General features: G+C 37.7%; 1 protein-coding gene across 1 annotated transcript in view; it reads left to right on the forward strand.

Annotated features, from left to right (window-relative positions):
- The window catches only part of SEMA3C (semaphorin 3C), a 159,575-nt gene that overhangs the window by 64,527 nt on the left and 81,329 nt on the right, over positions 1 to 13,719 (forward strand). Inside the window, exons 3-4 of the mRNA XM_084787253.1 lie at positions 10,198 to 10,358; positions 11,449 to 11,511. Of these exons, the coding sequence (XP_084643379.1) occupies positions 10,198 to 10,358; positions 11,449 to 11,511 (224 nt within the window). The remainder of the gene's footprint in view (positions 1 to 10,197; positions 10,359 to 11,448; positions 11,512 to 13,719) is intronic.

The following is a 13,719-nucleotide window of genomic DNA, read 5'->3' on the forward strand; positions in this document are numbered from 1 at the left end:
ATATTCAGATTAAATTTAAAATTTCTGACACTTGCCGTATCCTTTTTTGCATATCCACCACTTTTGAGTGCACTTTATTTCCAATTGTATGTTAAAAATTAAAGAGACAGTCATGACTCATGTTTACATCATGATGGCGGAAGCATTTTGTAAAATAAACTTTGAGTCTCGCACTCTGCTTTTCTCCTTGAATCACATGAAAAAAACGATAAATATTATGTTTCCAGAGCAAATACAAAGAAGTGTAGCATTGATGTCCTCTACCATATCAGATACCATCCCATGAAAGGGAAAAAATCAATGACTTTCCAGTGTAGCATGAAGGAAAGTGAATTTTCTTGTGTATGCTTTAAAGAGCAAATATGTATGTGTGTGTGTGTGTGTGTGTGTGTGTGTGTGTGTGTGTGTGTGTGTATGTGTATGGATACATACATACATACATACACACATGTATACACACTCTTGAAAATAATCAAAAGACACTGAAGTGCACTCTTAAGGACTAAGCAGTGAACACTGCTATAGTCACTGAGTTTGCATTTTAGATTGTGTCAGGAGAGACAAACAGAAGACAGTATGAAAAACAGAACAGGACTGTGTATTGAAGACTGACCAATGTGTTTAAAACAAAATGAACTTGTTCTCTGCCGCTCTCCAAACTTGTGTCTTGTTTTGAAGCCAAGTGCAATAACTTGGCTAAACACTGAGTCTCATTGAACTGAATAATATTTAGATAATATAGCTGTCACTTTAGTGAAAATATCTCCATATCTCTTTGTTCATAATGTCTGGCCTTTTAAATTTGAGATCCTGAAATACTCAGTTTATTATATTTTTCCTGTACTCAAGTTAAAAATGGGCTTTAAAAGGCATTAAATGAAACAGTAGTTCAAGAATTTGCAGTGGTTGGGGGTGCCGGGTTCTTCAGTTCTGAGTAATTTAACTTAATAAAATCTGGGTGGTCTTCCATCATTCTGAAGGAATTACAGATAGAGAATTGCTGGCAGTATGTAACTTCTTTCCAGTCAGTAATTTGCATTTCCTTCTTCATGTAGTTTAATCATCTGCTAGGTGCCATACAAGTGGAGCCTGCTAGAAATTATATGTGCACCCACAGTGATTTGAACAGAAAGCTCACACATCCTGAGCCTTTATCAGAGAGTAATTGCAGCTTTCTGAACTCACAGAACCCTGAAAGACCTCTCAGGTACCCCTCATTTCCAGTTGATCAAATTATGAAGAAAATTATTAATAGGTCAGATTCTTCCAGTGTTTTCCTATGTATATTTTTCTCAGCAGACATACAGTAATCTTAGCATTCACATTCTTTATGCTCTTAATAGTTCATCAAAAAGCAATTTCCTCCAGTTTCTTCATTAGTCCTTATACGTGACTGTCCTGCACCCTCTCAGGTTTGTCGTGTTACTGTAGTCTGTATACCTCAAGTGACTTGGAAACAATTCGGCAACCTAAGTTTGACATTTAAGAGTTTGAATCTTCACAGGCTGTTTGTGGCAGTCAAGAAAGTCAAGAAACGTGTAGATTTTCTTTTGCATTTTGATGAATTCCCGCTTCTGCAGAGAAATCCTATTATCTTTGTCAATCCCAAACACACCAGCCTTTGACTCTTTCTCATCCAGTCAGGGTTCTATGCAAGCTCTGCGTGCTCTCTGAGAAAGACTTTTCACTTGATTGGCTTATATTTGTCTTCAGGTCACCGTTTTCCAGACACTCCTAGAGCCCTGGTAAAAGTCAGCCATCCTTGCTTTTAAACTCCTTTGTCTTTTACTCCATTTATTCCTTTAATACTGTGAGCTTTCATATTGACAGTGGCTCAGCTAATATTTGTTGAGTGAAGAAAAATTAACCGTTTCCTTCTGGGTACTTAGGGAGTCTTAGTGTTTGTTCTCTAGTATTTCTGATTTATCTTGTTCACAGTGTGTGTGTGTGTGTGTGTGTGTGTGTGTGTGCGTGTGTGTATGTGTGTGTATGTGTGTGCATGCATGTGTGTGTGTGTGTGTGTGTGTGTGTGTGTGTGTGTGTGTCTTTCCCAGACTGTCTTCTTTGAGGATAGCACCTAATTTCTTTCATTCATTCATTCTTTCATTTTCTTTAAGTAATCCATTGACTCAAGTATCATCTGTTGAAAGGTGAAATACTTCAAAAAATAATTTATTATGTAGTGCCGAATACATTATGTATAAAGTCAGGCTTTGTGTATAGAGACCCATGGCAAGAAGTACTAAAGGCTTTCATAAACGTAAACTGGGCAGACTTCACATAGCATGTGAGACCTCTTGCTTTTATGGCTATGAAATCATCTTGCTTGAAGTTCCAACTCAAGAGTTACCATGTGTCCAAGGAGGCCTAACTCAAATAATGAAAAACAAACCACTAGAAGGAAATGTGTAATAGACGAATGGGAAACGTTGCTGGATTGCTAATGTTGTCAGAGTGGAAAGTAGAAGGAAATGGAGTCATGTTTCTTTTCAAGGGCTTTGTTCACCAGAAAACTCAGGTGCAGTTCTCATTCCTTCCCAATGCGCGTGCGCACATGCGTGAGTGCGCGCGCGCACACACACACTCTGTCATTAAGTTTGTCCTACTACTCAAGGACTTTTTAAAAAATTTTTTTATTAATTTATTCTTGTTACATCTCAATGGTTATCCCATCCCTTGTATCCTCCCATTCTTCCCTCCCTCCCACTTTCCCCTTATTCTTCTCCCCTATGACTGTGCCTGAGGGGGATTACCTCCCCCTGTATGTGCTCATAGGGTATCAAGTCTCTTCTTGGTAACCTGCTATCCTTCCTCTGAGTGCCACCAGGTCTCCCCCTCCAGGGGACATGGTCAAATACGAGGCACCAGAGTACGTGTGAAAGTCAGACCCCACTCTCCACTCAACTGTGGAGAATGTTCTGCCTATTGGCTAGATCTGGGTAGGGGTACTCAAGGACTTTTAACATTCACATTTTGCACTATTTCTTCAAGATCTTCTTTGTAATTGTAATTCCACCTAAAAATAACAGTATGAATAAATGTTCTACAAATCTCTAAGATTATATAGAAGCAGATATAATAAGAATGTATTATATTTAATAGAGAACTAATCACTGACGCTCTTCCTAACTTCCACCACACAACCGTCTGTGTGTCTTTCATTATGTTTCTACTTTGCTGGTCACCTTGGGACCACTGTTGCTTGGGATACCTTGCTCCACTGCATCTCTTCCAGAGGTGTCCACAGCACAGCAATAAAATGCTACTTTCAAGGGAAGTGCTTCTCTCGCACAGGTTTGTTTCTATGTTTTTGTCTAAAATGGGGACGCGGAAGCAGGTGTCTTCTGAATGAGGGCCATGATGAGTGCTGATGACTCTGTACATCCATGCCGTCCTCCTACAGTTCAGGAATAGGTCAGATATGAGTCTCTCTTCCAGAAGTCAGTTCCTGCCAGCTAAGCGTCTCTGAAGGTGTGTGAGAACTGAGTCTTCTTTATCTCAAATGATCCTGACAGTACACTCCCCAAAGAGGAACCTAAAGTTTGTTAGGTTCATTTTTTTCAAACTTCCTAAGTGAGCTTAGAAGAAAAGTCAGACGTTAAAGCTCTTTATTGAATTGAAGCATACAGCAGAATTACAATATGGATTTGATAGAAAAAGGAAAAGTCTTGTTCTGTGTCGTAGCTTCATTAATCTTGAGGAAAACGCACAGTTTTAATGCTATAACTGTATTTCAAAGAAAAGGTTTTAGAAATATTTCTCAGTCCTATGAGATAGATAGAGGAATAGAAAGGGTATTGGACTTATAGATATTCTTTAATGATATAAATAAATAAATGTTTATTTATTAATTGGTACTTACAATCAATGCAGATTGAATTGATTTCATGGGAATTTTATTGCTGCAGGAAACAGAAGAGCTCATTCTGGTTACCAAATGTCTGTTATGATAGAAAGAAAATTAAGAGACAAATTGTTTGACTTGTAATTGAAATGGAAATATGCCATAGTTTCAGGAAAGGCATAGCAGTCAGAGCAGGAGGCTGCTAGTCACAGTTCCCCCACAGCTGGGAGGCAGGACGATGGATGCTTCTGATGAGCTTGCTTTCTCCTTTAGTTCTGTGGGGAAACACAGCCCTAGTAAGGTACTGCCATCTTTAGTGCATGTCAGCCCACCTCAATTAGCCTAATCTAGATGGTCCCTCAGAGACAAGCCCAGAGGCCAACCCATTCTGTATAACACCTCAAATGCACCGCAGAGCATGTCCCCTTGCTGATCTAGATTGTGGCCAATTGACAACAGTAACCATCCCTCCAAACGATATCATTCTCTCTAGAAAATTCCAGATGCTGCTTTGAAGATATGAGGTGTGTGTGTGTGTGTGTGTGTGTGTGTGTGTGTGTGTGTGTGTGTGTGAGAGAGAGAGAGAGAGAGAGAGGGGGGGGGGGAGAGAGAGGGGGGGAGAGAGAGAGAGAGAGAGAGAGAGAGAGAGAGAGAGAGAGAGAGATCAGTGAAAGCCAAAATTAGGCATCCATCCACTGCAGCCCCCTGTAACGTTGGTACTTCCCATGTTCTGTTCCGCAGACACATGCTTCCTCTTCATAATGATAACTTCTTTAATAAAGATCATTAATTTTCTAAAACTTGATGGATGGCACTTTCTCATTTTACTGATTCATGACCAAAATATTAGATTACACACATTAAAGTACCTTAATAGGCTAAGCAGAAAAAAACCCAATATGAATGGACAAAGACTTTTGTTTCATATTTGAAATCTTTTATATTTTCTTCTTTTTTGCATATACATTTATATTATTACACATATATAAAATAAACTACATATAGCAAGAAGAACCACAGAGCAATCAGGAATTTTATTCATGTTATATTCATAGTGTTTTGGCTATTTGTATTTGACAACCTTGAAGAAAACCTTTTCCTATCTCAGTGAGTCTAAAATTCTGAATGTAACTTAATATCTATTATATCTCATCTCTATGAACTTAATACATCTACCTAGACCTAAAATCCTCTTAACCCCTAAAAAACTAAACTTAATTGTGAAACTAAACTATTTGGTCTTCAAGACCATCAGAGACCTGAGGAGTAAAATTAATTAATTGAGGAAACCGGAAGTTCAGGTTAGCTGCTATCCAAGAAACAAAGTATATTTTAGCAATCAGGGACTGTGTCCTCTTCTAACTTCCAAACATGGCATTCTGATCCTTTGCAAAAGTTCTGCAAGAGAGAAAAGCCCAAAGGGAAATAAAGAAATACCAGCAACTCAAAGACCGGTTCTGATCTGAAAACTACTCAAGTCAGTTTTAACAACTCAACCTCATTGAAACTATCTTCAGATTTTTATTTTGGTTATGAATATAGTTAAAATGGAAGGAAGAATCCTGTGATCAAGAGGAATAACATATTTCATGGCCTTGAGGCATACAAAGGAACAAGGCAAGTTTGCAGATGGAAAAAAAAAAAAAAAAAAGGACAAGAATACAAAGAAAGTACACTAGGAGTGAGGACTGAGATTTTACTGCGGTAATGGAGCTAGCTCACACCAGGCCTTGAAGGCCAGGTTAAAGTCTTGGGCTTGGTTCCAAATGTAATAGAATGCCATTTGACACAGTTGGGTAGTGGGAACTTTAAAGTACAGTAAGAACATAACTTTCATTGAGACCACGAATGTTCTGAGAATCAAAGGGGCATTATTGGCAATTATGCTGGAAAAACAGTCACAGCCTGGGTCTGTCTGTGGCAAACTAGAGTAAGACTCCTTCATAAAGGCTCCTGTATGTTTGCTAATCTCCCTTATGCAATGCCTGGGAAATCCATTTTGCGTCACCGTTGCCTTCCCCTGGCCAGACTCACTGAGCAGAATTGTTTCCTTTGGTCCTTTTTTCATGCATGTGCTGCATTAGTTCCTCTGCTGTAATCTTATTCATCCATCAATAAACAGAAGAAAGAACCTTTTTAATCGTGTGATGAAAACTGCCTGATCATACTGTCTGCAGCCAGCCTCGGGGCCCTGGCATAGGATAAGGAGAAGTGCATCACATCACTAAGCTGTGGCACGCTTGGGTGCCAGGTGACTGTAGTGTAGTCTCTGACTTTTCCAGAGAAAATTCAAGACCACATTTCTATTGCATCTTTAGTTCTGTGCAGACTCCTGTGCAGAATGAGAATATGCCAGAACTCCAAATGAGCGGTCTTTAAATTTAGGAAGACAGGGGACTATGTGGTTCTGCTCACAGATTAAGAACTATACTAGCTTTGCAAGTAATTCCACTCTTGTGACCTTGCTTAGGATGACCAGTGAGAGTCCCTGAATGTTAACAACTTGGGGGGACCTGGGGCTGAATACAGAAGCTTTGAATAGAAAGTGAGAGAGGAGTGTGTGTGTGTGTGTGTGTGTGTGTGTGTGTGTGTGTGTGTGTGTGTGTTTAAAGCTCAGTTCCTTACTCTACTGAGGAGCCCACAGATGGCTGCTATTTAGGGCTGTTAATTTTGAGCAAATGTGGTTTTAACAACCTGCCTGCTGCTCTCTGTTTACATTAGGCATTAAGAACTGTAATTTTACTGAGCTGCCCTTTCAGCTCCTTATCTACTGGTTATTCCTAAAAGGACAGGTAAACTTCTCTTGTTAACCCAGCTTCAAAACATGAGCCTCAAGGAGAGGACGAAACATGAAGCCCCCTCTATTTAAAAATCTAAGATAAGACATCCAGGAGAGAGCATTATCCTGTTAGAATCACTTCCTCTGAAGCGAAAAGCACCAAAAGCTTTCAAAGTTGCCCTGTGTTTTCTGCCCAAGGCTCAGTAGATGTTTCTCCCAAGAGTCTTTCTGCAGGCTAGCTCCATAAAATAATAGAGCAGAGGTGAGGTTTTAAACTGTCACACAAGCTTATCTTCTTACCTGGTTCATCTATTTGAGTGACATCTCTAGCCTACAGTGTTAAACAGGCTATAAATATGTGCTGAATAAATAAACAGACAACATAGCCTGAGCTTCAAAAATAATTGACAAGTAACAGTTACTGAGAGAGCCCTGGGAACTGATTTTCAGTGCAGTAATTCTTTACCCAGTCGGGACTGTTATAAAAGACCAAAGGCTGTGTAGCATTCTTGGTAAAATAACTTCTTTCAGGATGCATGACTAACTAACGTTTGCCATTGATAAAAGGATCCCCGTGCATTCTACCAAGATCACATGTCTGAACATACAAATGAAATTTTTTAATGAAAAGAATCTTTAACATTACAGCTTAAGGCCCCTCGACACTAAATTGCCTTTCTTGGTGTTAGCAATACTGTTTTACTAACAAACACAGTATGTTAAATACTGATCCATATTCTCATTGCTGGAATATCATGTTAACCTCTGCAGAGATCTTGCCAGGGGACCCTGTTGTTCTCACACTTTTAGTTAAATTCTGGAGGCTCACAAGTTATTTCTATTATGCAGAAGTGTCCATCTGAGCATGCAAATGTTAGGTAAGCATATAATTCTGGAAAGTTTCTCTGAAAGAACCTTAGCCTAGATGGCGTTACAGTAATTTTCCATCATGGACATCTACTATAATGTGCTTATCAGGGCAGAAATATGTATTTTTTTAAAATGTTCTTTCCCAGGAGATTTTCCCAGGAACTTGGAGACTTGTGCTGCCCTTTGTGGAGCCACTGGGTTTTTAGCTTTTCTAACCCTATATGCTGTATCCTCAGCCAAGCTCATTCCCGTCCATCTCGGCACGGCCTGAGAAACAGTGCAGTGTCCCTGAGGTACAAGAGGATGCTGTCATTATTGGCATTTAAAACAAACTGAGGGCAACCCCTTTCTTTACTTATTTAGAGGCAGTTTTTACTCAAGTGGGCAACTTCTTCTCTTCACTGTAGTCAAAGCATTAGGTCAGTCATTTCCCCAGGCTTCTATCGCAGAAGTGACACCTGTGGAGTCAGTCTTCTTGGTTAGCAGCTGTCAGCTGCCAATGGGCTGCAGACAATTAAATTTGAAGACTCTTTATGGCCAAAGCAGATAGATAAAAGCCTCCGACCAGAAAGGTCTTTGAGTGGATATGGTTACTGCCGCCTCTGGCACTGAGTCTCGTGTATGACTGTTTTCTGATGAAACAGGTAGAGGAGCACTGCAAATTGCTTTCAGTGTTTTATTTCCCAGATAAGAGTACATGCTTGTTTCCATGTTAATGCAGATTGGTGACAGAATCTAAGGAGGGAGGGAAGGAGAGAGAAAATGGAGGGCATTTGCGAAGCCATCTACACTGTATTTTATATATATATATATATATATATATATATATATATATATATATATATATATATATATATACTATATTAGGCAGATGAGAAGGTGACAGTTAAGGACTGTACCTCCAAAAGTTAGGACACTTATTAAGGAAGCCTAATCAAGGTTCCTAAAAACATGCAGATGTTTTGATAGTGAAGTAGTCCATCAACTGTGATACTCCATGTTTTTTTTTTCCTGTATTGCCAATCCAAAGTTAATATTACTATTACTAATTTTACTATCATTGGAATTTTAACAGTTTCGCTCAATTTAAATGTCTTCACATATTATTTGTTTTTTGGGAACATTCATTAGAAGTTATTATTGCAATATGTTTATGTGAGTATATGTATATATATATATATTGTAATATATATATATATATTACAATAAAAGTCACAAGTAGGGGCTATCGTTTGGATGTGCATGGGAGAAGTTGAAAGAGGACATAAGAAGAGATGGAGAGAAGACAGGAGGAAGTGATATAATTATACTTAATCAAAACACAAAAAATTAAAAAGAAATTTGGCTGAGCAATCCATGAGTAAGCCGTGCGTTTACCAAGTGAGCAGAACTTCTCTATGGTTCCTACCTCAGTCCTTGGCTTACATTCCTGCTTTGGATTCTCTTGATAATGCCCCATCACATGAAAGTGTAAGATGAAAGAAGTAATCTACTATGCACCGACACACATCATAAAAACTTAACTGTAACTCACTGAGAGAGGAAGGTTAGTTTGTTTATTTTTAAACACAGCCAAATATGCTATTTTTGTTATCATTCTATATTGACTAAAAGTGCGTGAACTACATCAGGACAGGCAATCACCACTTCTGGTGAACTGACGAAATTGGCCAAACCTGTGCCTGCTTTGAACTGCCGTGAGGAACGTTTGAGTATTCTTAGATGTGATTCTTGACTTCCTCTAAGAATCTACGTTTTTATTTTTCTGTAAGCCAAAGCAGACATTAACAACTGTTCTAGAAAATGGCTTGTGTTCCATGCCTACAAATGGAGAATCAGTGTCAAGAAATCAGAAGCCTTAGAAAGAATTCACTTTGAAAGCTTGTCACTGTTTAAGATCATCATCACAAGAACATAGGACTTTAGGAAAGTCTGACTAGAACTCTTCTGTTTTGCAAAGGAGCTTTTTTTTTTTGCTCTGCAGAGAAAGCTGCATGTATCATGAATGTTGACTTTTCTTATTGTCCCAGTGCCTTCTTGGGCTTAAAGTTCTGCTCACATACATATAGTCAACGTAAAAGGAGCATAATGAGTATGAGTCACTGATCACTGGGAAGCTACAAACCTGAGTGTCAGAGGTTGGCTCTCTCGTGTGGTGGTCAGCCCACCCACAAAATCTTCAACCCAAAATTTACCGTGACTATAAGATGCTCAGAGATAAAGATAGAGCAGAGATTGAGGGAATGTCCAATAAATGCCTGGCCCAACTTGAGACCATATGGACATTTATTCTCAACATTTTGACCAGTTGTGGATCTCTGAAGTATTCTCTACCTGTTGCAAAAAGCTTATTCAAAAAAGGAGAAAAATTAAAATTATACTAAATATTTTATAATCCTGTAGAAATTACATTAGTTTAGAGCAATGGTGTTAGGAGATTCTCCTCTAGAATCTGTGGCTTCTCCAACCACCAGCAGGTGGCAAAGTTTATAGTAATGGTTACGAATTCCCTTTTACCTAGTGGGCCTTAGGTCTAGTTTGACAGCTATTGGTTATCCTAAAGATATTAAGTAGCACTTTGGAAAAATTATTATCAAAGAAGAAAAGTTTATGTTTTCTTTTTTTGGTTAACTTTCATCTATGAATTTTCAGTAAAATTACAGATTCAACTAATCCTGTTTAACATTTCTTGTTTATTATTTAGAGCTTCGAGAAACCAAGACCTCTGAGTACTTCAGCCTGTCCCACCACCAGTTAGACTACAGGATATTGCTAATGGATGAAGATCAAGACCGGATATATGTGGGGAGCAAAGACCACATCTTGTCCTTGAATATCAACAATATCAGTCAAGAACCACTGAGTGTAAGTATATCATTTTGATGAGGGAAGTCTTGACAGTATACATATTGCAAAGAATTCAAATACATCGAAAATGATGTATATAGGACTAGATAAACAGAAAATGCTAGACATATGGATGCACACACACACATGCATATGCACATGCACACGCACACACACACATGTAACATTTTACTTCTCAACTGAAGAAGATATTTAGTTCAATTCCTCCTACGTGGTTTCAAAACTTTTAAAAATCAGTTTAAACTCTTCAAATGAATAAAAAAAAAACACTTCTTGTATATTCATGTATTCAAAAGGAAAGGGAGAGTGTTGAGGGGCAGTTTACCATGAAAAGCCTAGTTAGAGTAAAGGAAATAAAGTACCATGTTATCTATGTGTAATGCAGAGTGTGGGGAATACAGCTATCAGTTGCACGGATGGTTGAATAAGCATAATTTACATTTTTGTTGGTTTTTACAGTAAGAAAGCAAAATTAAGCACCAATAAAGTAACTCTAAGTTACTCTAAGTTTATTATAGACAGGAAACTTTGCACTTATTATATTAAATGCCATCAACTCAAAAAGTATATATCTCTGCCAGATGTGATCTAAGACAGCAGTGATTTAAATACCAGCACAGTGCTTCAGGGAGACTCTGATTTCCCTTCCTGTGCTGCATTGTTGAGGAACATGGAGGCCCAAGGAAATCTGTCAGTCTGGCTGCATGGCTTACCAAAGGTGGTATTAAACTAAGATAACTACATAAACATAATTTACAATGATACTAGCGTTTGGTAAAAGCAAAAGCCTAAATGTGCATTGTATTTTGGACATTTATATTTATAAATACTTTCTTTAAGTACACCATTATAAATTTTCTTGTGTTACTGAAAAGGTTTTGTTAGTGAAAATTTTATTTGATAATCAAAAATCAAATGGGATAATATCATAGTAGTTCAATAACTTGAATTCAGAAGATACAAGGATAATTTAAAAAAAATAGATAGTAACACTTAAAGAAATCAGGGAGTCAAAAGAAAATGAAGAATATTGGGTTTATATGTACCTGAATGAGATTACACAAACTTTAATTTTCTTTTTGTGCAGGTTTTCTGGCCAGCATCAACAATCAAAGTTGAAGAGTGCAAAATGGCTGGCAAAGATCCTACAGTAAGTAGCTGAAACACACACACACACACACACACACACACACACACACACACACACACCAACTAGTTTGTCTTCAGATGGACCTAGCTTGATAGCAGATGGAGCTGAAACTAGTGGTGTTGGAGAATCCTTGGCAGGACAAAGGTTGAAATGTAAATGTGAGCGGAATGGAATTTTTGTAGCATCTGTAACTTTAGAGCTCCTGAATGGTTAAACTTTCCTGCCTTGCTTTCATTATTTAATGCAGAGACTTTTCATGATTGATGTCACCAATAAATCTTGTACCAAGTGGCTCCAACCTGCAGAATTCTCAGCAGGCTGCAGAAATAATGATAATGTGAGTGTCTGGAGTAACTCCCAGATACCATGGGAACTATTCCTGAGATTCTTGGTGAAAAATCAGTCATGAGCCTGCATGTGGTAGATAAATAAGTCAACAGTGATGAATAGTACATTTGTTAATTAAAACAATAACAAAGCACAATCAAAGGAGATATGCATATTGACAAATGTGCAGTGCAACACTTGTGCAAATTAGATTGCCTTAAATGGACTTCAATGGAAAGAGTCAAGTAAGGAAATTTCATTGATTTTGGTAATGTATATGTATATGTGTATGTATATGTATGTGTATGTGCATATGTATATGTGTATGATATATATGTATATATATAACCTTTTTGCTCTGAATCATGAAAAATATCATAATGAAACTAGTATCAAAATTATGGACTCTCCTGAATAATTTAATAATAGTTCACTCTGTTCATTTGTCCTTACTATCAATCATTCATTTGGTAAAGAACATTAAACAACAATTGTATATCGAGCATAATTCTAGTTACTAAAGACATAATTTGTGTAAATACAGACGTGGTTTTGCATTTCTTCACCATATCTAGTTGAAAAACAGCTGACCTATTTTAAGAAATCAAGGAAATAGATGCAAAATAAGGAATGCAATAAAATATGACTGTTGTATTTTTACATATATGCATCTGGGTTTGAGATCATATGAAGTTGAAGCTTCAAATCTGTGTCTAGAAAAGTTAGAATGAGAACATTGCGGCAGAGACAAGAGGTGCAGAAAGTACTGATGTCTGTATGGACTATGAAATCAAGCACTCTAGAGAAGTGTCAGGCTAGACCAGCCCCAGGGTAGACTAATACATAATGACATGATGTTTTCAGTGTGACTGACTCTCATGACATTCGTAGATATGAACTTCCATAAAGACTGGAAAAAGTCATAGCAACAGAAAACTGTAGGGCAGTGGTTCTCAACCTATGGAGACCAACCTTCACAGCAGTCATCTAAGACCATTGGAAGATACAGATATTTACACTGCAATTTAAACAGTAGTGAAATTACAGTTGTGGAGTACAGTGAAAATAATCATGGGTGAGGGTCACTACCACATGAGAAACTATATTAACGGACAACAGGATTAGGAAGGTTGAGGACCAGTGGCCTTGAGATCTCTGCGTGTTATTCCACAAGAGCTCTTGCAAGCCATTACCATGAATGTCTCGGGCCTTAATCTTATATTTTCAATTTTATATTTCACCCAGTTAACAAAACTTAAAAGAGGGAGATGAAACATGGCAATACCTAGTTACAATCTGTTGGAAAATTTGAGGGTAAAAAAACCAGAAAAATGTGCATTGTGATGGCCAACCAGGGAAAGGATAGAATGAAGTGCAGTGCTGTGGAAAGTGATGGTCTCCTGAGGCTATTCTTTCAATAATTGGGCAAAAACTGAACAATTTTCCTTCATTCTCTAAAGAATACATTTCCCTACTGATACATGTTTGATTGTGTCTTGCCTTTTATCACAATAATATGCCATAGCAATGTTACCGAGTTTCCTGAAACTTTGTTCAAGAAGATGTGAATATGTAATTCATAATAATGGAACAGGGAGAATATGTAGACTGTAGATAGATACTTTTGCATATCCAGTTTCCAAAAATGTCATCTTGATTTTTCTAAAGAGTCTCAGCCTAGTCACTTGACCCTGTTCTCCCTTAGGTAAAATAGAAACCCATTGTGAAAATTAAAACTTATGTGATAAAAATTTTCAATACATGCTTACATTTTCTCATAATTTTATTATGCTGTAATATCAATCATGGGCATTATTAATTCTTCTTTAAGACCACTTGCTATCCACTCTACTGTGGAGAGTGTTCTGTCCATTGTCTAGA

This window comes from Acomys minous, assembly GCF_964271855.1.
Source record: "Acomys minous genome assembly, chromosome: 6".
Taxonomy (NCBI): domain Eukaryota; kingdom Metazoa; phylum Chordata; class Mammalia; order Rodentia; family Muridae; genus Acomys; species Acomys minous.